At 35.8% G+C, this 27914-nt stretch overlaps 1 protein-coding gene across 1 annotated transcript in view; it reads right to left on the bottom strand.

Moving 5' to 3' along the window:
* Pcif1 (Phosphorylated CTD-interacting factor 1) overlaps nt 1-27914 on the bottom strand; it is a 54963-nt gene that overhangs the window by 12157 nt on the left and 14892 nt on the right. The window contains exons 3-8 of the mRNA XM_089097086.1: nt 20542-20684; nt 18838-18992; nt 13005-13125; nt 6235-6466; nt 3454-3595; nt 1238-1410 (exon numbers count right to left, since the gene is read on the bottom strand). Of these exons, the coding sequence (XP_088953212.1) occupies nt 1238-1410; nt 3454-3595; nt 6235-6466; nt 13005-13125; nt 18838-18992; nt 20542-20684 (966 nt within the window). The remainder of the gene's footprint in view (nt 1-1237; nt 1411-3453; nt 3596-6234; nt 6467-13004; nt 13126-18837; nt 18993-20541; nt 20685-27914) is intronic.

Here is a 27914-nt window from a genome sequence, read left to right as displayed (position 1 = left end):
GGGGGAGGGGGTTACACAAAAAAAATGTTTATATCCGTTTTTGTTACGTTTTTACGAGTCAGACAAACATTTCGGGGGGGGGGGGGTCAAACCCCCCTAAAAACCACCACAAACTACCACCACCACAAAGTCCTTAACCGACTCTCCACCGAGTCTTCATATTAAAAAATTATTCTGAAAAAGGCGTAAATCTTTAGTTTTCATAATACAAGAAAGTTACCATGAATAAGAAAAAAAGGAAGCCAAGTACGAATACCCAAAAAAATAAAATTATGATAAAGGACCTTGACAGAGAAAACACAAAAACAAAAAGAGACTTAAGTTCCGAAGAAAAATTTGACCAACATCAAGTAAGTATTTGAAATAAATGAAAACTATGGAATATCTATTTCGTATACCGAAATAAAAAGGAGCTGGGACGTAAAAGGGAGGGAGGCCGGTACTCCGGCCTCCCTCCCTTTTACGGGAGGGAGAGGGAGGGAGAAAACTCTCTTCGGATTGAAAAAAAAGATTAATTCTAACCAAAACGATGCGCAATAACACAAATTCAATCAGTTCCATATTTTCTCGTTATTATTACTTTCCATATTTTCCATATATTCCATATTTTCTCGTTATTATGTCTTTTTCCTGCCTGTACCCCACCTCTAAGAATAAAAACTTACAGGGGCAATCCATCTGAACAGGGCCGAATCCAGTATTTTTTTAGGGGGGGGGTGAATAAAACAACTTAACAAAAGAAATCAAAAATTTGTTTATATTCATTTTTATTACGTTTTTACGAATTGGACAAACATTGGGGGGGGGGGTCAAACCCCCAACTCCCCCCCCACCCCGGATACGGCCTTGTATATGATATTGATGTATGTATGTATGATGTATGATGTATGTATAAACGAGGAGTCAGTTTGTGCTGCAATGCTCTTATGTAGAAGAAATGTTTGATCTCTATTTGATTTTTAAAAACTAATATACTTCCTTTTCGCGAAAACAGATTTCAAGATAAAATAATCCAAAATATAAATTATTTTATCAAGATAAAATAAAATAATAAAATATTTCAAGATACTTCAAAATAATTTCAAAATAATTTTCAAAAAATTATACAAAATAATTTCAAAATAATACTTCAAAATAATTTCAAGATAAAATAATTTTCCTTCTTCTTTTAAAATATTTAAAACCATTTTACTCATTCTAAGAGCCGTTTTCTAGGGATAAACTCATAAGAACTTACCAATTTCTGCATAAACATAGAGTTAACCCGAACTGCATCACCTTTGTATCGAAGAAGTGTTTGATCTCTATCTATGAAGTATTCAACAATTGGCTGCTGAGGTATAAGTGGGTAGTTCAAACGGGCTGAGTAGCACCAAACCCTTCTACCTTGCAAATTCTGAAGTGAAAATTCTGAAAGATAACCTCTTTGTCTATTAAAATATCTACAAAAAGAATCACACTAAAGCTAACTCAAAACAAACCTAAATTAAATTCCATTAAAACTGAATAAAAAACGTACAATAAACTTTCCAGCAGTATAGGTACAGCTAAGTCCGGCTTTTAGGAGGCAGGGCGTGAAGAAGATATTTCATTGGTGAAGAGGTGAAGGTTAAAAATACAAAAAAAAAATTTTTTTTTTACAAATATTTTTGAATTTTTCAGGAGGGGGGGGGGAGGTCTTTGGACCTGCTTTAGGTGTGTAAGTAGACGCAAAGGGGTACAAATGAGCTGAGAAGTTCAATCTGGATGAGTAGCACCAAACTCATTTGCCGTGGAAATTCTGAAAGGAATTTCCACGAAAGGCCCCAAGGAATTCTGAAAGGAAAAACCCCAATCCCTAAAATTTGCTATTCCCTGGTGTGCGTAAATCCTCGATTAACTCAACCCATGCAACTAAATCCATTTACCAGAACCCTCGTTCAACTGAACCTCCGTTTAACTCAACTCCCATGCAATTCAACCTCCGTTTAAACCAGCCCCCTTCAGCTTATCCCCGGATTAACTCAGTCCCCCCCCTTAACTTAACCAATTGGTATTTCAACAGCTGGATTACTACTTCATTTCTAAAATTACTACTTCATATGTTATTTAAATAATACAACAACTGGATTCAGATGTGTTCTTTGAAAAATACATAATTAGAATCATAAAAAGACCGTACAGATCAAGTTTTGATAAATTAAAAATTCCTGGAGGTTTGTGGGTGGGTTGTGCTGTAGGGTATTTTCAAATATCAAGTTATACAGACGAATAACAAGACATGGAAACAGATCAAATTCTATTTCAAAAAGTGTCATTATCATCTAGCACTTCATAGGAAAACAAAGAAGTTATACGGAGGGAACGTATACCGTATAACGTTAACGTATAACGTTATAACGTCTCACGTTATACGTAAGAAGTTATACGGAGGGAACGTATAGCGTATAAGTTATACCGTAGGGAATGGGAAGAAATAATAATAAAAAAATCAAGTAGTAACATAGACTGGACGTTTTTTTTTGGTAAAAGAAGCAAATGGACAAGGGAGAAAACTAACTTCCCTACAACCATGTAAATGGATGGGGACATACCCCTCAATGATTGTCCAGTACTAAAGCAGGGGCATCAATTGTAAAGCAGATTAATTTCCCCTCTTTAGATTTTGAAAAGTACCTTTTATTTTCATTTAAAAAGTTGAACTAAACAAAATTGATACTAGACTGTGATATTGTTCAGCAAAGTTCAGAAACTACAGCAATGCAAAGCTTCGTTCAATTCTAATTTTACTTGTCAACATAAATGTGCATTTTAAACCCTGGAAGGAATCTTGGCTATTTGAAAAAATAATTGAAGTAATTTTAGGGTATAGGGAAGACCTTCATTCTCCTATTTTCCATCAAAAATTTACCGAAGAATGTGAAGAACTGGCCAGAGATGAGACTGGTGAGGGTAAAAATCCCTAATGCCATCTAATGTTTGGCAATTTTCCATCTAGCATTGAAGTTTCTAGACATAAAAGGTATCTTAATTAGCCCTAATTCCATTAATTGATCTAAACTGCTCCAAACTTGTCCGGCACTTTTATAAATAGGACTCTAAAAATTGGAGAAGTCGAAAAGTACTATACTCAAATATATGTATCTCTTCTTCTAAGCTTTATTCGTTTGGTACCTTTAAAAGGTACCAAAGATTTACAAGATACCAAAACATTCTTGATTTCTTGATTAATTTATTCTCTCTTTTTTCTTTACTTTTTTTTAACGCCCACATGCGGTTGATGTCGCAAGTCCAAGTAGGAATTGTGTGCTGTTTTGTTTATTCGGCATCGCACTTTGCTCTGGTTGCGGCAGCTTTGCGTCCAGTGGCAGCAAAGTGCGGTAACCGCAATTCGCTCCGGTTGGGTTTTTCAAGTGTAGTCACTGGTGAGTCGCTGATACTACTAAAAATGATACTACCCCACAAGGTATTTACCTTCAATTCCATTTTCTTTTAAGAACGTTTTTTCTCGGTCCATAACCTTTTTGGCATATTCGGCAGACAAGGTGTTGATTTTCACACAAATTCCTTCTACAGATGCTTTTGCTGCTGCTGTTATGTGAGGAGTCAATTGCGTCTTCATAAATAGATAAAAAATAATCAGTAACAAATAAAAACTGCAACTATAGGCCTATATACTGGCCCCTAATATACAGATGCAATCCAAACCTGAAATTGCTTCTATGTCAAGAAACCGTAATTGGCTAATAAGATGCCTATTCAGTCGGGGTGTTACTTTAGTTTAGGAATTAAATGAAAAAAAAGTTGATTCTACTGCAAGTTATGACCAATATAAAACTGAAGACACGCATAAATTATTTTGCATATATAAGGGGGGGGGGGCTGCCCTCTCCTCAATACCCCTTTCTTCACACTAAAGTTTTAAAGAACTTTCAAAAAAGGTTCAGGTTCTAATTACACCGCCCTTGGGTTTCAGGACTGGTCCCTAAAAAAAAATCGAGACAAAAGGTCAAACTTTCACGCAAAGAGCGGGGTATTGTTTTAAGTTTTAAGTTTGTTTTAAGTTTGAATGCCGCTCCTTACTTTCAGTAGAACACTTTTTTTTTTCAATTAATGTCTGAATGTTTTCGAATAGTCCAAAGAAATCCATCCCACTTCCCGGGCAGTCCCCAGAAAATGTACCTATGCGGGACTGGCATCCACCGTACACTACTTCCACCTTGCCCTGCACTCTCACACCGTAACGAATCGCTGCGAAATCCCCCCAGAAAATTTCTTGCTTCTGGTTCTTCCGAAAAAAAAAAACTCCTTGGCATACTTTCATTTGAAGAAAGACTTGTTAAGTTTAATATCAGATCCTTTAGTCTCTGATGTGGAGATAATGAGGAAATCAACCCTGTCTGGGAAATCTCTTCCTGACGGGGCGCCGCACGGAAAATTGTCTCCGCGCGTAACTTTCTCCAGGGAGAATTTTTTCCTAGTGATAATCCTCCTATGGAGTTTCTCCTGTGGGAAATCCCCCCACGCAAAAAAAAAACAGAGAACTCCAAATCTGCTGAAAATTTCCATGGAAAATTCCCCCGAAGTATCTCCACATGTAAAATGAAGTCGCCATCGAGAGAGTAAGACAAATAAAACGAATTTCGTGTACGAGTTATTTGTAATTCATACTAAAATTTGGGGGGATTTTGGGGGGACAACCTTTGAATTTTTAACTAAAAGCCACGTACATACAATATATTTCAGAGGGGGCAAGGGGGGAAGGGGAGACAGTCTGGTAAAAAGGCCAAAAGTCCAAGTCCAAGGATAAGGATAAGCTTGCTGGACTTTCTGAGGGTGTTTCTCCTCTTTTTCGAAGACCAGGCATATTGTCTCAGGCTCGTACTTTCGACAGATATCATTAAACTTAATGAATTTTATTTATTTGGAATCGGCGTAAAAGGCAAGTTCTTTTGATCTATTAATTGTTATCCAAATTCTTTATATTTAGAGTCTCGGTTATTATTGGACCAGATCGTTCATTATTAACAGTTCGTTACCACAAACTGTTTGATATATCAACATAATTAAAACAAAATTTATGCAAATATTTGGACATATCATAAGTTTTTCTCGGTTAGAGGGTATGTCTGATACGTAAAAGATTTCATTTTCGAGCTTAAACAGCAACACTACAAACACCTTAACGTTTTCTTACATAATATTTTCTTTTTTGGAAGGGGGACTTATGGACTTATAATAAATTTCGGTGGACACTGGTATATATATATATATATATATATATATATATATATATATATATATATATATATATATATATATGTATATATATATATATATATATATATATATATATATATATATATATATATATATATATATATATATATATATATATATATATATATATATATATATATACATGTAGTCCACCGAAATATATATATATATATATATATATATATATATATATATATATATATATATATATATATATATATATATATATACAGAAAGAGATCGGAAGTTTCTCCTGAAAGGATGGTGTCTCAGACACCAAAATATTTCCCATGTTCAATAAGCTCATTACCAATGGGGTCGTTTGGGGGGGGGGGCAGTTCTCCCCTCCCATATAATTTGGAGAAACAAATTATCATATTGCCCATGCCCCTTGACTCTCCGCATGTGGACCCCTCTTGCCCTCCAAAAAAAAAAGCTCGAACCACACCCCTGTTGTTACAATTGATTTTGTTTTTAATTTACCGTTCAATGTACACTTGCAATTATTGAATTATGTTCATAAGCACTTATTAAAATCTATTTGAATTAATTATTTGCTTATTGTCCTTCTGAACTTAATAAGCTGCAATTCATCCTTATGCAGCTAGAAATTTCTTGGAATATTAATCTATATTTATAAACTAGCAATATTTTTGGTTAGTTTCAGAGTTTCTGTGGATGCGCAATATTTTTTTTTTAAGAATTTTATTTTATTTAAGAATTTTATTTTATTTAAGAATTATTTTATTTAAGAATTATTATGTTCAAATTACGGTCAATAGAGCCCAACAATTATGCTTGTCAAACTAATGTAATTAATTTCAATAAGCTCTAGAACGCTGAGATTTTTTTTTGTATATATAAAATCATTACCATTAAAAAAAAGGGTTTTACAAACCCTTTGCTAACTAGGGTGGCCCCACCACCCACAATCCTTCTCTACGCAAGTATACAGATGTAATAAAACAAAAGCACCTTTAAATGAGCAAGCCTCTCTTGAAAGTCGTCATAAGACGCTCCAACCGTTTTCCTAAGCCATTGAAATGTGTCTTCAACGTTCCACTTAACGATTTTCCGACTTTCAGAGGTGGCGTTAAGGGCATCGATCATCGACTTAGCTGCTTCACAATATTTTGACAGCTGTTTTCTGGCATCACCGGTAAATTTTGGCTTAATCAATTTCATTGGTAGATCATTCATAATTTCTCTGCAAAACAAGAAGCATTGTTCAATTTCTACATTTCATAAATAATATTTTAATGGTAAATAACCAATTATTCAAACCACGATTTTCTAATTACCTCCCCTCAAGCAAACCTTATTCCCGTTAATGTTGTTGATAAATCCACCTCAAAGACTCGACTACTTAATTAAACTTGTTTGTGTCGGTAATACGCAATTTATTGTTTGTACGTACTAACTATCTTCTCCTCATAGAAAAATGGGGGGTTATAAAAGGTTTTAAACTTGTTATTAAACATGCAGATCTCCCTGAAGATTGATCAAGTGGACAGCTTCAGTTCCAAGGTAGTATTATTAGTAAAGATGGTGGATGTAGTGAAGATGGTAAAAATAGAATAGCTAAGCCCCAGGTCGTTTTTTCAAAGTTGAAAAAAGTTTGGAAGAATAAGAATATAAAACTGCGAACCAAAATTAGAATATTGGAAGCTACACTGATGACATTGGTCAAGCAGGGTTCGGAAGCGTGGGTGCTCCGAAAGACGGAGGATTTGCTAGATGTTTTCCAGAGAAATTGCCTAAGTGTTGTTTTGGATACCCGACTGGCTGACGGTATCTTAATCAGTAAGCTGTACGAAAAACATGGTTCAATCCCACTTTCTAGGGCTATAATGAGAGAAAGGTCGGAATGGCTAGGGCCCGTTCTGCGGTTGAAAAACAGATTGCCAAAGATTGCTCTTGTTTGTCAACCGTGTTTTGGCAAAAATAAAAGCAGGTCGTCCCCGAATGGGGTGGGAGGATATCGTAATGAAAGGTCTAAGGCGAATGGGATTTCTTGGGAGGGTATAAAGATAGAGACTTTAAATAGATTGGGATGGAGGAGGAGCATGCGTATCAATGTTGGCCGCATGCAGCTTGGCGCCGCAGTGAGTATTAGTAGTAGTATTGAACATGGACAGACATTAAGACACAAAAATCAGGCAAATTCTATCTCAACCAATTTTATTACCATCTTGTGGCTCACAAAAAAAATATGGGGGGGGTGATATTTGGCTATAATAATTTTGACCGAGTAGGGGTTTATAGTACAAAGATGGTGTAACCAAACAAGCTTCTTCAGAAAATAATACAATTCCAGAATGAAAAGCGACAGCTTCCTCCTTCCATAGCTGTTAAGAAGCCCTCTATTTTCACTTCAGTCAACAGCACAGGAAGAGTCATATCTTCACTATATTGATAGTTAATTATATCTTGAGGATTTAAGGTTCAATACGTCACACTGCTTTCGATTAAGGTTGAAAAATCTATTTGCAGTATCGTGAGATTTAGTCATACCACATCACTACTTTGATCATAGTTGCAGCGATAGCTGCAATTAGTAAACAACGATCCCCGGCCCATAGTAGCCAAAAATTAAAGAACGCATTTTAAAACAAACTGGCTAGTGAGAAGAAATTGTCATTTTAGTTAATTAAGGAATTACAATTACCCTTGCCACTCTATCTTGGGATGTTTACCATTTATACTGTTTCTGATAAGATTTCTCAGCGAAAATGAAAGATCTGTTCCATTATCACTTGTACGAGGTTTTTGCTGAGAAGTTTTTTTTTTTTGTTATAATTATTTAAGGGGCGGCCATACTTGAAGCGACCTTCCTATCTCTCCCATAGTAAGCGTTTTGAGTTTGACTGACATTAATAGTTGAGGCAGTTAGGCGGTCTCAGTCTTTTCTAATAGAATAGAATCAGGTGAACATTTTGATTTAGCAAAATGCTAAAGCCGACACCTATTTTTCCTTAAATCCCAAAAAAACTGAAAAACCTATTTTGGGTTTGCCTGCGAGATCGCTGCAGTCAATATTGTCGTAATTGGTACTTAAAAATGCAGCGAAAAATATTCTATTGAAGCGGTTGCAGCATATTTTTATAAAAAACACTTGCTGACTGCAGTCCCTTCGAATACTTTACATACCAACGTTTCAAATTGCTTACCACCCGACAAAGAGCCTAAAATACTTGGAATCAAACGGATGTGGGCGCATAAATTATGCTGAGGGGATTAACGCTTCCTTTAGTTCAAAAGCGGTGAGTTGGACTTTGATTTAGTGAAGCTTTAGCTCTTGAAGTGATTTATTTGGTGTGTATAATTTGAAAGCGTTAGCTTGAGAGTTGGACATTCGACAAATTGTGCGAATAAGTTGGATGTACTGGGAAAATGTAACTAATATTGAAAGCGTAAGGAACCCCTGGAAGTCGCCCTCTTCGAGTTTGTTTACTCAAGTCTGTGTGAAATCTGATACCTTTGTCTTTGAGCCTTTTTGCCGACCAGGAAAAGGGCTCGAATCGGCCAAAACGGCTTTGGACTGGCGTCCCCCCTTAAGCAATTTGCTCAGATGAATTTCTGTTTACCAAGATCCGTTCCCAAAAACAACAAATAAAAAAAAATCAACCCCAAACAAATTGAGCAAGTTCCAATATAATTACATTTATACCAGTTCCCGTACTAGTTCTAATACGGCTAATTCTAATACGGCTAATAATAATACGGCTAATAATAATTCTAATAATTCTAATTCTAATTCTACTAGTTCTAATACGGCGCAATAGCGATGCCTAAGTAAAGAGCGATGTAGGCACAATGTACTATTATTATTATTTATTTTAGACCAGGGCACTTCGTATCGAAGGAGTTATCCTAGAAACTTCGAAAAGGGCCCATTCGATCAGAAATTGAAAGGGCTAGTGCCCTTTTTAATAGTCGAAAGTTATTGGAGGGCAACTTACACCCCTCCTACGCCCACTATTTCCCCAAACACATCCAATCAAAATTTTGAAATAAACATTTTGTTCAACGTAGTTGAAAGGTCCGGAAATTATGTCTTTGAGGATGACACTCCCCCCAGAGCCCTCAGGGCAAGGGCTGTAAGTTATGCCCTGGGTGCATATAAGGTTTATACAAGAAAGGTGATTGTATAAACTTCGGAGGGGCTCATTGGAATGGTAATCAGAAGCTCTAATACTATTTTAAAGATACATAGTGGTTGGAGGGTGGATACCCCCCCCCAAAAAAAAAACCTCGTATTTTCCCAAAATGCAACTAGAAATTGTGAGATTGCTATTTGTTGTCGAAGAAACTTCGAAAAGGGCTCATTACGTTGGAAACTGAAGGGACTAGTGTCCCTTTTAATAGTCAAAAGTGATTGGAGGGAAACTAAACCCCCTCACACACCCACCATTTCCCCAAACATATCCAATCAAATTTTTGAGATAGCCATTTTGTTCAGCGTAAGTTAAAAGGTCTGGAAATTACGTTTTTGAGGATGACAACCTCCCCATCGCCCTCGGGGCAAGGATTGTAAGTTATGCCCTGGGGGAATATAAGGTTTTTATAGAAAGGGTGGTTGTATAAACTTCGGAGGGACTCACTGGATTGGTAATCAAAAGTTCTAGTATTTTTTTAAGATTCAAAGTGATCGGAGCGTGGTTAACTACACACACACACCTCGTATTTTCCCAAATGCATCTGAAAGCAATTTTGAAATGGCCATTTGTTGTCAAAGAAACTTCAAAAAAGGCTCATTCGATTGGAAACTGAAAGGACCTTTTTAAAAGTCAAAAGTGATTGGAGGGCAACCTTGCGCAGTAGAAATAGTTGTAGCAGCATTAGTAGCAGTATGCGCATAGCACCTTTGATTTCTTCAACATCTCCTTCAACACACGCTGAAAGTTTCAGCTTAATACATACCATCAACCATCCCTGAAGCAATTCTGATGCATCAGCTTTACAACCTGTGTGTGCATAGTATGTTTCGATTTAGTTCAACACAGTTTCTATATATCCCAAATTTTTGCCTTAATAGCCTTAGTTTTACGCTTGGAAGCTTATTTGACTTTATTTTTGCCCATTCTTAGCTTAATGGAGCTCCTTACTTTTCCTTAAAAACTAGTTTTATGGAAGTTTTTTAAATTAATACTAGAAAAAAAAAATGGAATGTGTAAACGGGACAGAATACTTTCTTGGAATATATATGATTTAATAGGAATTTAACTTTCACATTTAATTCCATTTAATTCCACATTAAGGATCCATTAACTTCCACAAGAAAACTCAAACTCCTCTACTAAAAACTTAAGTCAGTTTCGAAGTCCAAAAATTCCACAAAAAAAATACCAATCAGTTTCACATACTTTCGTGAATTGTTTTTCAAAACAATTCCACATACTTTCTGTTTATTCCTTTCCATCTCCGAAAACAATCAGTTTCCCTATTTTATCTACTCAAAGAACTGAATACAGAATGACCAAACTGACAATTAAAATGGAAAAGCTTTTGGTAATTTTTCATCACCTTCTTACCGTCGCTATTACAGAATACAATATGTTAAGAACAGAGTATGTTCGATAAATAAAAGTTCAAATAGGGATAAAATCCTTTTAATAGACAGTGATGATAGAAATTCACAAAAATACCAGATATTTCGGTCACATATACAGTGACCGTCATCAGTAGTAAAACTGATGTAAAACTGAGTAGTAAAACTCAGTTTTACTACTGATGACGGTCACTGTATATGTGACCGAAATATCTGGTATTTTTGTGAATTTCTATCATCACTGTCTATTAAAAGGATTTTATCCCTATTTGAAATTTTATTTATCGTCATGGAAAGGCAGTATGGTCTCCGAAATTATCTACGTCATATTTATGAGTATGTTCGCTCCAATAACTTTAAACTAACATGACCTTGTCAAGGTCTTTTAGGTCAATACAGTCATACAGCGTAAACTTGATTTTTTTTTTTTTTAAGAAAAACGATACAAAAATAAAAAATACTGAAAAATCACTCCCTCCCCTTCCCTACATTTTCGTCAGTTGAAGCCACTGGCTATTCTACGAATTTTAGAACCAGCCTTTAGGCCCTTGGACTCGTCACAACCACAGAATTATTTAAAAAATGTCAATACAAAAAAACGACAGAAAGAAAACGGATTTTGCAAGGGCAAAATCCATTGTCATTATCACGCCTAATGACAACACATTGTTGTCACACCTAATTTCGTTACTGAAATGATGACAGTTCTAAGATAATTGCCAAACCATTTTGCTAAGCTATTCTCCAAGGGAGGATCAGCAAGGCAATAAACTGTCCTCCGGTACTTCCTATGAGAACATCTTACCTCAAGGTTTTGGCAATTATCTCAGAAGCATGATTAGACTCTTTGTCTCTGTTCAGACCGTAAACAGTCAAGTTATATTCCCCTTTTCCCTTCTTATTCCCTATCCCTCGATTTAGGGGGGAGCTCGAAAAGGTGAGTTAATTGACAGCTATCCTTCAATTGTTCTGTTGGACGATGGAATATCAAGAGCGATTTCCTCTTTCCTCTACTGTTCAGACCTGTGAAAAATAGTATATATACAGTAAAAAATTATTCTTTGAAGAAATAACTGCAGACAACTTTTGCGTTTTGTATTACACCTTTATACTTGTTTTGAAATTTGAAACACAGTTAAAAAGCTTCCTTTACATTTGTGAAATCCAACAATAAATTTTCTACTCAATTCACATGTTTCGAAGAACTAAATAGAAAATAGCGATGAAGACCACAATGCCTTTCCATCATAAACAACCAATCACAAGTAGAAACAATAGGAATTTTTTTTCCGTAGAGCTGGTTGAACTTTGTTTGAAGACATCATGCTAGGGCTGTTTTAAAAGTAGAAAAAAAGTTTTAAAGTTCATATTTTAATGTAATTTTCTCTTTTGCATTTTCGTCTGTGTTGTGCTGAGGACGGCCCTTGGATATGGGACCAAAATATTCACTTATAGTTTGGAAGAGTCCTGGTTGAACTTCGTTGAAGTCATGATGCTATGGCTGTTTTAAAAGTAAAAAAAAAACAAATCAATTTTAAATTTCTTATTTTATTGTAAATTTTCCTTTTATATTTTCGTTTGTGTTGTGCTGAAGACGGCCCTTGGACATAGGACCAGAATATTTACTTAGAGTTTCGAATTCCATTGTCTTTGAAAAAAATTCTACTTGTAATTTTTGTTTATCATTCTTCCAAGAACTGATAGCAACAAACCTTTTTTAATTAACAATTGCTCCCACGAGCCAAAAGAAAATTATTAAAAACAGCTACAACCATAGACACAACTCTATAAATAGGATATTAAATGGCCTTTATTTTTAAGGCACATTATATGGATGACTCATATTTTTTACCATGGTTTGAGGTCACTGTATCTCAGAGACAATTTGCTACTTCGTCGGTTTTAATCAATCGTAGTCTAAAATTTCTTCCCTTTTTGCACCGGCATTTTTGAAATGTCTCTTGTTTGGTTTCACGCTTTCATAATCAACGTTGTCCTAGAGTACCGTGTAATGGCTCCTTACCGTTTTTCACACAAGCTGCCTTACTATGCAAATGAGTCGAATGAACGATCCCCCCCCCCAAAAAAAAATGTGCATATTTAAAAAATTCAATGGGCAACCGCTTATAAAAGCAGCAAGATGGCACAAATGCGCCCCATCTGGCCCCTCTGGATATGGCTAAAGATACAATACCTATACATAGAAGGGGAGACTTCAGGCGTACACTGGCTTGGCAGAAGTGGGTCTCTGCCACTATCAATTGTTTTCCTTTCCATTAGCCATCGATTAAAAGACTCCTTTGGAGCATCAATTGCTGCAAAAATTATATTAACAGGTCAATTATTTAATAAAATTGGCTATTCAATACCTTAGTTTCAACATTAAAAGATTAGAAACATTAGATTCAATTTTATAAATATAAAAAGATGCTGATCAAGTTTTTCGTCTATTTAATGTGTAACTATTTAAAAAAAATATAATATTAATATAGCTTTAAGCATATAAAGAAAATATCAATGGACAAACGTTGCTGGAGTAATAGCAAAAAGACGCCTAAAGAAATAACATTTTTTTTTTCAATTGCTGCAAAAATTATATTAAGAGAGTAATAGAATAAAATTGGCTATTCAATACCTTTGCTTCAATGTTAAAAAATTAGAGATACCAGACTCGATATTAAAAATAAAGAAAAGAAGCTGATCAAGTTCTTCGTTTATTTAATGTATAAATATTAAAAGAACAGTTTAATATAAATATTAATTTAACTTCAACATATAAAGAAAATATCAATAGAAAAACATTACTGGAGAAACGGCGAAAAGACACCGAAAGAAATTACAATTTCTTCAGGTATATTTTACCGTTTTTTAAGTTGACATTTTATATTATTGGAGAAAAAGCGAAAAAAGGCAGACGAATTTAACATATTTTTAGTACTTTTTTTTCTTTTTCTTTTTTTCAGTACTCAATGTCACAGGTGAAATAGCGATCAGACACCGACTGAATTTTTATTTTTAAGTTTAGGTCAATATTTTAAGAGAAAAAGTGAAAAAAATTATATATCAACTAATGTTTTTTAATACGCATTTTTTAAAATTTACATTCAATGTTATACTCAACACAAATTTCAGCTTTATAACATGGATTTATTTTTATCGTTTTTAAAGGACATTTAATGTTATTGGAAAAATAGCAAAAAGAAGCAGAACAATTCCATTTCTTGAATGATATTTTTCCCTTTATCTTTACACATAATGTTATCGATAATAAAGGATAAAAAATTAAAAAAAATTATTTTTTAAGTTTACGTCAATGTTTATAAATAAAAGTTCAAATAGGGATAAAATCCTTTTAATAGACAGTGATGATACTAAGAGTGATAGAAATTCACAAAAAAATACCAGATATTTCGGTCACACATGCAGTGACCGTCATCAGTAGTAAAACTAAAACAAAAATTTAAAACAATAGTTTATATTGTTTAAGAATGTAATGTAATTAAGAATGTATTTATGTTTGTCAATGTTTTAAGAGAAACAGTGAAAAAAAGAAAATATTTTAATACAGAGCTTTCAAAGTTTAGATTCAATATAGCAATAAATGCAAATTTCACACTAATACGATTATAGAAAAAGCACATTGAAACAAAAATATAGAAAAGCGATATGGGATATAGAAATGGATACAGAAAGGGATATAGAAAAATATTAAAAACAACAATGAAAGCGTATTTTCTACCATTCTTTATTCCTGCTCCCTCAAACATCTTTTACACCACGATTCTTCATAGCCCTTCTCACCTCTCCATACCCCTTCACACTTCAACCTTCCAGGAGAGGTTTAAAATCCACAACTCCCCCCCTCCTGTATATGCCCATGAGTATAACATATTTCTACCATTCTTCCTCACAAAACATATTACTTCGTTACTCAGTAGGCCTAATTCTTAGCCCTTGTTGTAAGCCCTTTTTTCACCCGCTGTTTTCAGAAGCAGGAGGTAATTAAGGGTATTTTCAAGGATGATTTCAAGGAAAGAAAATTACTTATGTTAGGTATATTTATGAATCCAAACCAAAGTGATAGAGATCAGCTATAAACACCATTTGACTTTTGACAAAATTGACGAAAAATAAAAAAAATCTCAAGAAGAATACCATGAAATGACAGAAATAAATTCTCTTTGAAAATATTTTTTTTGAGCCGATTTGCCTACATACATTCTAAAAAGGTGCATAAAATGACGCATATGGATACAAAACACTAGCTTATTCGCGCATTGGAATCAAAAACTCAAAAATCACCCTTTTTTATTTTTTTTTTTTTTCGCTACCATTTTTTTCTGTTTGAAGTAATTGACTTTTGAACGACTTAAATGTAAACTTGGCATGTTTAGATCAAACTTAAAAACTGATATTCAGGCATACCACCTGACTAGGCTTGTAAACAACTAAAAATAAGCGCTTCATTACTTGGAAGACACAGAACATGTTTTTGGTCACCGTCCTAGATTCTTGTCTCCCGCCATTTCATTTTGGTGTTTTTTTCCCGCTGGGTCTTTTTGGTACTTTTTTTTCCCGATTTCATTTCGGCATTTCATTTCGGTCCTTTTTTCCCGCTGGGTCTTTTTGGTCCTTCTTTCCGATTTCATCTGGACAATTTATTTTGGTCCTTATTTCCCGCTGGGTCTTTTTGTTGTTTTTTTCGATTTCATTTGGAAATTTCATTTTGGTCCTTTTTTCCCGCTGGGACTGACGACAAAGAAGATGATCGATTATGTTATGATCTCGGGTCGCTGGCGCTCGTCGATAACAAATTGCCGGACTTATAGGTCGGCCGAGCTTGGAAACACAGACCGTAGGATGGTAGTCGCCACACTCAGGCTACGCCTGAGAGCACAAGGACAAGAAAGACGGCCTTCCAAGCTCGATCTGAGTAGTCTGGCTACATCTCAGATGCAACAGAAGTATGCTGTCGATATCTCTAACCGGTTTAGCTGCCTCCAAGTTCTGGACGACCCTGAAGTAGCCTGGAAGTCTTTCAAAGATAACATACTCGATTCTGCTGGCAGTACCATTGGCCACAGAAGACGCAAGAATAAACCCTGGATATCCCAGGAGACTCTGTCTGTAATCGAGCTGCGCCGGAAGGCCCGTTTAGCAAAGAATATGCCAGAGAACAGACGACTCAATGGCCTGCGCAATAGCCTACTGCACAGAAATAGGAAGACCTTTGTCGACAAGAAAGCCAGCGATCTTGAAGATGCCTCGAGAAAAGGAGACACCTGCTCCCTCTACAAACACCTCCGCGAGCTGACGGAAGGGAAGACTTCCACCGTGAGTCGTGTTTTTCCTGCTGATGGAAGCATGCCGGATGACGATGCAGGCCAACTCTCTGCCTGGAGCAGTCACTTCTCAACGCTTCTGAATGCCGAGGCAGTTGCTCATCCCGACCCTGATCTGATTGAAGCAGCAATGACCACACCCGAGGCTACTTCCTACCTCGTATCGCAACCGTTTACCACTTCTGAGATCCGAAATGCTGTAAAATGTTTAAATAATAATTGATCCACTGGTGTCTGTGGTATTTACGCAGAACTCCTCAATAACGGGTATGCAGTCATGATTATGTGGCTCCGGATAATTTTCTCTGCTGTATGAACAACAAACTACATACCGAATGACTTGCGTTCTGGCATCCTATTGCCGCTCTGGAAAAGTAAGGGCAGCCGTCAAGTATGCTCCAACTATCGTGGGATCACGCTTCTCTCCATTCCTGCTAAACTCTTTGCCATGTCACTCCTGGACAGGTGTTCCACCTTTTGCGTAGAAAGAGAAGAGTCCAGCAAGCCGGATTCATGCCCGGCTGGTTGACGACGGAGCAAATGTTTACTATGCGCCAGTTGATCGAGAAGACGCGGGAGTTCCATCAAAAAGCGTACATCGCATTCGTGGACTTGAAGTCTGCCTTCGATTCTGTTGATCACCGCTCAATTTGGCTGATACTAAGAACTACGGGTCTACCCAAGAAATATTGCTCACTCTTTGAAAAGCTGTATGAGGATACGGAAAGCTGCGTGCAAGTCAATGGAAGACGCAGTCCCACATTCCCGGTGAAGAATGGCGTCCGCCAAGGTTGTGCCGCCGCTCCCGAGCTTTTCAACTGCGTCATAGACCATGTTATGGCCAGCACGATGAATCGCCTTCAAATCGGTCTTCAGTTCGGAGACCGGGTACTCTCTGATGCTGACTTCGCCGACGACATAGCGCTGGTTGCGAGCACCGTCAATAAGATGACCAAAGCTCTCCGGGTGCTATCAGAAGAAGCCTCGAAAGTTGGACTGAAGATCAACTTGCAGAAATCCAAAATTATGCTCCCTGACCCCTCCCTGACCAAAATTAGGCTCCCCCCACGTCCCGTTCTACCGTAAAGAAAGTCAACCTCGGAAGCAACCGAGTAGATGTGGTTGAAGACTTCACTTACCTGGGATCTATTTTGTCGAATGATGGCTTGATCACAAAAGAGCTTACATCTCGAATTGCTAAGGCTTCAGCACTTGTTGGGAGGCTTAGCAGCATCTGGCGAAAGTCAAACATAAGCCGATTTACCAAAATGCGCATCTACAATGCGTCTGTCAGCACCGTCCTGCTGTATGGAGCGGAGACGTGGCCAGCTGCCAAATCTATCCTCAGCGCCGTCGATGTCGCTCAGACGAAACATCTCCGAATAATCGAACGACTTCACTGGACTGACCTCGTTAGCAACCAGACTCTCCTATCACGTACGGCTCAAACTCCTTTCTCAACGAAGCTCGCCCAGCGTACTGTTCAGTGGTACGGCAACCTCCTTCGCATGCCACGCGACGCCCCAGCACGGGTCGAATTTGACTTCAATCCTACCCTACACGGATGGAAACGACCCAGAGGACGCCCACACACTAGGTGGAAAGACAAAGCCGATGAATTGCTCACCCAAGCCCACATACCAGTGGAAGAACCTACGAGCCTGGCAAGCGATAGGTCAACCCGGAGGTGCTTAGTCTCATCGTTCTCTACGCTAAAACCTCGGTAGGAGCATTAAGTCTAAGTAAGTTAAGTAAGACTGACGACATCTTTACGCTTGTTGCAATATCTTACTTCTCCCTTAGTGGCCAAGACAAGAGACGCAATCGGGACATTTCTTCCTTGAAATGAGGCTAAAAATTGAATAACTCAAAAATAGCATTAACACTTTCTTTGAAAGGATACAAAATCAATGATTTGGTAAAAACAATTGCAATTTCTACTTTTACTACCGCGAACAACACAGTGCAGCGCCAAGTCGTTTGATATCAACAGGTAGGCACGTGTGCACGCTGACAGTTACACAGGTACGCACGCTCCTCCTCCGCCCCAATTTATTCAGAGCATCTCTTTTTACCCAGTAGTCCCCATCTAATTCTACTTATTTCTATTATGTTTCTAAATAATCAGTACTTCAATCTTTGTTGTCACATATATCCTTTTGACAGAATCCTTTTCTTTTCGAAAAGGGTTAAATGACAATGAGGCGGTACGAAGGAGGGCCAGGGAAAATAAAACAGGGCAGTTTGTTTTCTAATTAAGGATATTAGAAAAAAGATAAAAAGACATGGGTGTTACTGTCACGTTTAACAACATGTAACCTCGACGGCTACAGTTGCAAGGAGTAAAATCAAGAGTGGTGAGGGAGTGGGATAATTTTCTGGGAAGGAATCATATGCAACATCTACATAATATTTTCAGGCCAACATTTTTGGTTTTCCTGAGGGGAAGGGGATGAGGCTTCGAAGAATAGTTAGAGGGGGATTCCTGTAAATACATTATTATCCCATCCCACTTTTTCGGTATATTAGTAATAATGGAAGAAAGGCGATTAGCAGCTGGGGCACACCAGGGACCTTATTGTGACGTTTCAACTGTAATTCAGATACACCCTTATCTCAAGTGGGTGTGTCCACGTATACCGTTACATATCACATTTAACAATTAGAACAAGGGAAAAAACTTACATTCCCGTGAATGACACATTTCTTGGTAGCATTGCCTTAACTTAGAAGCGAAAGAGCATCGAAGAAGTTCAACATCGGGGTGAGGGTGACAAAAAGGAAATGGAGGTCGCTCACACATCACCACGTTTGTGGGAATTTCCAAATCCCATGGCCCTCTGTAATTTTTGAAAATGATCGGTTCGGATATGAAATCAATCAAATTATACGAACAGAAAGGGATACAGGAACTAAGTTCAAAGAAAAATTAACCAAATACCTTTCCTCGTCTTAAGGAAGAAATTGAAAGAAAGAGTAACCTTAGTTCTCACTTAAAAAGTCTCTGAGACTTGCAAAAATTGTTTTACGAGTATACGATTTTTTGGCATTTCTGTTTCCAATAGCGTTTTTGGAGTTTCATTTTTATAAAAAAAAATATTAATTTCAAAAATTGGCCCATATGCCTGAGTATGAATAGAATATCTTTCTTTTTCATATAGATAAAACGTTATATGATCACGGCAAGAGTAAAATTTTTCTATTCCATTTTCTTTTGTCGTTTCAATGTACATTTATCTGCATCTTTGTTGGTATAAGTTAAAAATTGGCTCTTCTACTAAAAAAATTGCAAAAAAACTGGATACAAATAATCTAAAATTGATTTCAACAAAAAACTGACAAAACAATAAAAAATATGATCAATTCGAATGAAAAAATTGATATCGAAATTAGGCCCATATGCCTGAATACAATTCGAATGTCTTTTTTTTTCACAAAGTAAACTATTATACGTTCACCGCAAGAGTAAAATTCTTCTTTTTCAATATCATTTGTTGTTTTATTTTAGATTTGTCTGTATCTTCGTTGATGTCCAGTTAACAAATTCGCTATTCTCATAAGTTTACAAAACAATGTTGAAAATTCGATGCAATTAATTCCATATGGGACAAATCTGTGGAAACCAAGGGCAATTCAATCTGATTTAGGCAATGACTAAGACTTAAGAGAGACTAAAGAGAGGGACTTAAGACTAAAGAGAGGGACTTAAGACTAAAGAGAGGGACTTAAGACTAATGAGAGATTTAAAAGACACTAAAGAGGTGAGAACTAAAACGAAACGTGATACTATCTGATGTGAAAAACGAATAACAATCAAAGTTAAAATAACAAAATATTAACTACCATTAAATACCTAAAGGTCCGAAATTATGTATTTTGAATTTTATGTTCCCATATACTACATATATATAGTATAGTATAGCATATATATATAGTATAGTATATAGTATATCATCTTTTTTTTTTTCTCGGTAAGTACTTGGCTATTGTTCTCTGAGTTTGCGATCCGAATTTACTACCCTGATTCCAGGCCAAGGAGGGGACACAGTGTATTATTGTATTGTATGTGTATTGATAATGAATAAAATCTTATCTTATCTATCTTACGAAGTATATAGTATATCTATATATTATATATTTTGAATTTTATGTGCCCATATACTATACTATCCAACTAAAAATGTTGGTAAAAAATTTTACCTCAGTTTAAAAAAAACTCATTCACCCAGAAACTTAGTAAAAAAAGAAGCTATTTGGTCTTGTATGGCAATTTGAATTTATGTTTTTATTTTATAGATGCTCGAAATACCACAGCCAAAAGTGGATAGACCCTAACTCTACCCTGAATAGAACAAAATTAAACTAATAAATAAACAAAAGTTTGCTCACGCCAAGACAAACTTTCCTACTATCGTTTCATCGAGTGCCTGTTTTTTCGGGGTAGGGGTATCCATTCCCTGTAAGTTTCTCTTCATGCCAACAGGAGCTGGACTAGTACATTGAATACCCAAGGGGTCAGAGACGGGATCAAACTGAAAAAAGTAAATTCAATAAAATAGATTTCAATAAAATATTAAAATCAATAAGTAAATTCAATAAAATAGAATTTACTTAGCCTTGTGTGACGTCCATTGCTGCAATTGTTGCTTTTGGCGATCTTGTTAATTCATATCATTTCTATTTTTACATGGCCTGGCTTAAAGCCTTTCATAATTTTCACGATTTTCAATGTACATGATTTGAGGCCCAAAAGTGGTATCTTAGAGTCTTGTTCATATTTCACCAATGGTATTTGGTTTGGTCCAAAATTTGTTTATCAATATTTATGGGCTTTCTGATTGCAAATCTGAGGCAAATACTTCGATACAAATAAAAACTTAGCAGAACGAAATAGTGGTCATATCAAATATTGTTTAAATCGTGATCATGCAATGACTTTCAGTCTACTTAAATGAAAGCCCAAAATTGGGACCATAGGACCGTTTCTAACGTTCAAAGATGTGTCTATTTTGAATATGGAAAGAACTGTAATACCTTTGCAGAGAGTTTTATTTGTCATTCCAACCAGTGGCTTCATGACGAGACCTTTCTTGTTATACAAATATGCTGACCTTGAAGTAGCTACGAATTTGAGCCCCCCTCAATGCAATATTAAAAAGTACCTTCAAAAATGCAGAATCTAAGCTGCTAGTTTGAATTTGTCAAAATGCATTTTATTGTGGATAAAACGTCTACAGAAATTTAAAGTTTGCTTTGAATCTAATTATAGGAATATTATAAATTAAATGAAGGAATATATGCATATTAATTTGTATATTTTGGCATGTTAATTTGACAATTAAAAGGTTAGAACCAATACTTTTCCTTATAAAAAAAAATTATAAACAAAATAATTTGATTAAATACATTGAGTTTGGATGACTCAAATATTTTTCTTTTTTTTATACAAAAGCAAAATTAATTAAAGTATCTTTAGAAATGCAGGATCTGACCAGTTATTGCATCAGGTTTAGATGGCTAATAAGATTTTTCTTTTAAAAAACTCAAATATTTTTCTTTTTTTCATACAAAAGCAAAATTAATTAAAGTATCTTTAGAAATGCAGGATCTGACCAGTTATTGCATCAGGTTTAGATGGCTAATAAGATTTTTCTTTTAAAAAACTCAAATATTTTTCTTTTTTTTATACAAAAGCAAAATTAATTAAAGCATCTTTAGAAATGCAGGATCTGACCAGTTATTGCATCAGGTTTAGATGGCTAATAAGATTTTTCTTTTAAAAAACTCAAATATTTTTCTTTTTTTATACAAAAGCAAAATTAATTAAAGCATCTTTAGAAATGCAGGATCTGACCAGTTATTGCATCAGGTTTAGATGGCTAATAAGATTTTTCTTTTAAAAAACTCAAATATTTTCTTTTTTTTATACAAAAGCAAAATTAATTAAAGCATCTTTAGAAATGCAGGATCTGACCAGTTATTGCATCAGGTTTAGATGGCTAATAAGATTTTTCTTTTAAAAAACTCAAATATTTTTCTTTTTTTTATACAAAAGCAATATTAATTAAAGCATCTTTAGAAATGCAGGGTCTGACCAGTTATTGCATCAGGTTTAGATGGCTAATAAGATTTTTCTTTTAAAAAACTCAAATATTTTTCTTTTTTTTATACAAAAGCAAAATTAATTAAAGCATCTTTAGAAATGCAGGATCTGACCAGTTATTGCATCAGGTTTAGATGGCTAATAAGATTTTTCTTTTAAAAAACTCAAATATTTTTCTTTTTTTTATACAAAAGCAAAATTAATTAAAGTATCTTTAGAAATGCAGGATCTGACCAGTTATTGCATCAGGTTTAGATGTCTAATAAGATATGGGTTGATTAATTATTAATAAGATAATTGATTATAATTAATAGGATAATTTGGTATCGATTAAATATCAACCAAACTTTAAACTTTTGCTTGTATCAAATTACAGAAATAATCCTAACCTCCTATGCGTTGTTTTTGGGCATATCACAAATATTTTAATGTTGATAAAATATCTATAAAACTTTAAATTTTGATTTGTAAACAAATTATAAACCAAATTAAGTATAAACATAAAATAAAGGAAATTTCAAGTGATGACAACACATTAAAGGTACAAGTTTTAGCAGTTATTTTTCCGCTATTTCTATATTATGATTGTTTAAATTCCTATTTCTGAAAAAAAGAACGCTTGTTAAACTTACCAAAATTGACAGCATGATATATTAGAAATCTTAAATAATAATTCTATTAAGTAAGTAAGTTTATTTGTGAACCGCAATATAAAATAAATGCTGAGTGAAAAACGGAAAAACAAATTAATATTATCTACAAATAAATAATAAAGAAAACACAACATAAATAACTTAACAATATCCATAGAATCACTAATCTGGAAAAAAATAAATGAGGGGGTCACTGGCACATATCTTCCTTGGAGCATTGGTCCTCGGATCCTTAGCGATGTTGTCAAGCAGCACTAGAGGGTTGATAAGTCCAAAATAAGAAATAATCTTGTGACACCTAGGTAAATATAGCAGGAATTTACAATATTTAAAATATCCTCTCTTTAGCTGAAGACGGTCTTTTTTCCGCATTAGAGTCTGCAAACCGGAAAGAAAAAGAATTATGGGAGAACAAAAACTATTATAAAGTTTACATAAGCCTCGGCGGCTGTATCTCCCTCTATTAGGCGAGATTTTACCATACGAGGAGCGAATGCACTGCAGAGCGCTAGCAACCAGAGACGAGCATGTAGTCGAAAGTATATCAGAAAAAGTAATCTCAAGCCACTTCAACTTTGAGACACACTCGAGTAGCATTGTACCCATACGTAAAGGAGGAGCAGGGTTATAAATATTAAAACACAGAAACTCGCATTTTGAAGCATTTACAGAAAGCTCAATCATATTCAAAGCATTAATCAGAACATTAAGATTCTTTGTGAGGCCTGACGTAGTATGACTAACTAGCAGAACATCATCAGCATAGGCAATGTGACTAACAGCAGTTTTTTTTTAAAAACACAGTAGGAGACAGCATTTGCAAACAGCCCACAAGCAAAGTTTTAAAAATATATGGAGATAGCACACCACCTTGCCTGACTCCATTCTTTACTGAGTTTTACTCGGAATTCTAGCCAAACCAACAAACTCGAATACCAATGCTGAAGAACTTTTACGACGGAAGAATTAACTCCTGCTTTAACTAAGTAGTAAAGCGCCTACGAGTTTACCCCTTTTAAAAACGTGTCTAAGCTAACACCTAAGAAATATTAAAATCGCCTTATTTACATTTTGCTAATACTCTCAACTGGCCACTCTTTTAGGGGAACTCACAGCAATGAAACCTATATCTAACCCCAACTTGATAATCAGAAAAATCACATTTAGTTAAAATTTCAGGCAATACGGCATACTCGAACAGCTTGCTCATGAAACAGGACACTGTAATTGGTCGATAACTGGAACACTGATCTGCGTCCTTTTCGCTTTTTAAAAAACTGATGTTACGATTCCCGAATAAAAACTATCTGGAACTAACGACTGGGTTAAGCACATCTGGAATAGGAGCTGAATGTGTGTTAACAATAATGGACACTTAATGATGAAGTGATTGTATCACAGACCATCCATATCAGAAGCACTTGATTTCTTAACCCTCTTTAAAGCCCGATAGATGTCACCCCTAGATATTGACAATATATGGACTTGCTGAATAACTTGAGGAATAGTATTGTTCAATAAGGAAGAAAACATGGACTGGACAGAATGATTAAATGTAGAAAAAAACACGAGTAAAATGAGCAAAAAAATCACTAATTTTGATAATCGAAACGGTAGCAGGCTCACACTTGCTGCTACTAATTAAATTGAACCAAGACTTCCGATCCGAGGGGCCATTCAAAGCATTCAGGCGGACTTGACGCCAAGAATATCTAAACTGACGTTTAGAATTTTGCTTAATTTTAAATACTTCGCCAGACTTGGGCCGATCACAAACAATCCAAAGGTGAAGCCAAAACTTCTTGCGTTGTTTAGCTTTTTTCACTTCTGGGCACACATTCCAAATCTAAAACGTTCAACAGGAACTAAAACTGAAGCACCTGACTTCAAACAATACACGAGCTGGTAATAGTAACAATTTAAATCAATCTTAGCTGTCGGTGACCTTACAAAGGTGAAAAAGGTAAAAGGTGAAAAAGCACTTTCAGGCTTGACAATAACAAGCAAAGAACATACAAAAAAACTTCATAACTTATTTGTTTCCAATGTGGCTTATCAAACCATTTCTTATGGTAAGAAAAACGGTCATAAGCCAGTAGAGCAGGTGACTTAATTTCACAAGTTAAAAGCAGGTGATCATCCTTAATTTGATCATCCAAAACAATGACAGGAGGAATCACAAGTGATCCATTTGAAGCAATAATATGATCAAGGTTTGATCTAGAACAATCGCGGTTATGAATGCAGGTAAACTGTTTATCTTTATTGACTAACTGGCAACCACTAGGCAAAGCATCAAAAAACAGGTCACTTCTTTCAGATTGGGACAGAAGATTGACATTAATATCACCAGCCACAATCCAATTTAATCCCTGATTGGTCACTCTTAACAGAAGTGTCTTGAGTCGCTTGCAAGAACCCGCGAAGACAGATAGGGAAAAAATGTTCTTGCGATTGCATGGAATATAGACATTGATGAGGACCAAATTACCGCACTTTATTGCCAGTAAATTATGATCAGAAGACATAAGCTCAGAGATGTGAGCGAGGCAAACTAAAGTTGCAAGGCCCCCAGAGGGCCGACAGCGCGGATTTTTAACTTCACGTACAAACGTGTGGAGGGTGACCGTTTAAGAGTATCTGTATTGGCTTTAGTAAGAAAATGCTCCTGTAGGAAAACTGTATCATAATCAAGAAGCTCATCAATAAGAAGATGTTTGTCTTTGGTTCCGTTAATATTAAGTGAAACAAAGCGAAATCTATTGCCACTAGCAATAGTTTTTTATCCTTATTCAGAGCTTTTTTTGACACTGGGCATCTGAGATTATAGGAAACATGATTTCCCCCGCAGTTGGCACAGTCGGGCTTTCAGTGCAAGGATTATCACGTGTCTTACAATATCCAGCCGTGCACCGTGAACACTTTTGATTAGTCGATGGGAGTGGGCAATTACCGACAATGTGGTTCGGCGATTGAAAACGGTAACATCTAGGAGGTAGTTTCTGGAAAGGCCTTATTTTAAAAAGCTCGCTTCCCAAACACAAACCCTCATTCATAGCTTTATTTAAGGCAGCATCGTCTAGAAATTCAAGGCGGAAGGATCTTGAACTTTCAATTTTAGTTGCATAACAAAGACCGTGAATCATACTAATAAGCTCTGATTTTTGCACAACAGCAGGGATGTTACTCACAATACCAAGCACTTTTTGATTAAGGACATGAGTGGATACATTTAGCTGACTAGTATCAGCGGCGGCGAGAGAGACTTCGTCTCTCTCGCCGTCTCGGGTAAGAACTATGCATCTTTTCTTGACAGGATCAGATCTCAGACTTACGATACCATCATGACCATCTAGGGTATCAAGGCTTTCTTTGCACTCAATAGGATCTTTGAGGTCAGTAAGTGGGTTTTTAGAATAACTACAAAAGACGGTTTGAAGAGACAGAACACTCTTGCATTAACGACGGAGGACATCTAATTGTTCCAGGCAGGAGAGTTCTCACATACTCAGACAAAGAGCATAACTCAGACAAACAAGAGTTTACACGGCAACTCAACACACAAAAAGCATCGGCAGGGATAAGTGGTACTTCACTAGGGTGGCGGATAACAAAGAGTGGCAGACCAACATCATTAGCATCAAATTTTGTGATAGTATTGATAATGATAATAACAATAATACTTTTAGATTTCCCTAAGGATACACTATAAGGAGTATATTCAATAAATATAAAATATAAAGACACAACTTACAATTAACAAGACCAGAACTACCGATTAATACAACCACCTACGTCAATCGGTTAGCATCGGTTAGATTTTTTCAAAAAACGGGAATAAATTTTAGTTATATTTTATTTTGAACTAAAAGCTCACACTTCATCTTTAATACATCAAGCGGGTCCTTTATTCCATACATATATTTTAAAGAAGTATTACGAGCACTTAGCGGAAAACCTACTAGAAATTGAAGATATCTAAAATCCAAAACTTTAATTTGAAATGAAGTAGAAGATGGAAAAGTTTTCAAAATCACCGCTTGAAAGCTAATCAAAGGTAGAACCAATGACTGATACTGTCTAGCTAATATATCCCTTCTCATATTATCCCGCAGAAAATTGATGAAACCAAATGTCTTTCTTATCTTAACTTCCCGATGGCTAATTATTAAAAGAAGTGATAGTCTTTTTACTAAAGAATATGGGACACCTAGGTATATCACCGAGTCCAAAGCATGAAAAATCCGATCATTACACCAATCAAGAGGAAGAGAGCCAAGGAAGAGAGCCAAGAGGAAGAGAGGTCATATACTGGCATTTCGCGAGGTTAATTTCTAGTCCTTTTTTGTTCAACTCATTCGCTAAAATCTTAAAATTTTCAATCAACACAGTCTTTGACGCTTATAATATCAGAAACGCTGTTAATAAACGCATTTGTACCCACTCTCTTAGGCTGAATCTCCCCAGGATGGCAAAACTGGAAGATTTGCCTCCTCGCTTCAGAAACCTGGGCGAGCGTGAAAAATTCAGACATGTACTTCTTCATATTATCTGGAAAAAAACCGTTTTCGATACTATTTTGGACAAAATTCAGAACAGGACAATAAATGAGCAATCCAGCAGTCAACGCCATCAGCACCAAATGCTGAATAAATATAGAAAAAAGGAACCTAGGAACAAGGGAAGTGTAAGGACCCCTCAACTGTCTCCCGCAATTTACGAGTAACTTAATACCGGCGGGTACAATACGTCGCTTGCGAGAGGTTCCTCCCCCTCTTCTGCTAGTTCCCAGTACGCTTCTTAACGATAAGAAATCAAAAATGGTGATATAAAAATTGATAAGATAGATGGCGTGTCAATCTACCCAAGAAAAAAAATGGCGCTGGCGAAAATACCCAGGGAAAGGGCTTATACGGGTAATTGGATAAGGTCATCACTACTTGGCAAAAAAAAATCTATCTTTAGAGGATAAACAATAACAGAAAAAAAACCCTCAAAATAATTCA

This window comes from Artemia sp. Qi Xiang Cuo, chromosome 11 (genome assembly GCF_049724085.1).
Source record: "Artemia sp. Qi Xiang Cuo chromosome 11, ASM4972408v1, whole genome shotgun sequence".
In the NCBI taxonomy this organism is placed as follows: Eukaryota; Metazoa; Arthropoda; class Branchiopoda; order Anostraca; family Artemiidae; genus Artemia; species Artemia sp. Qi Xiang Cuo.
The sequence above is the reverse complement of the archived record's forward strand: the minus strand, read 5'-3'. Positions and strand labels throughout refer to the sequence as shown.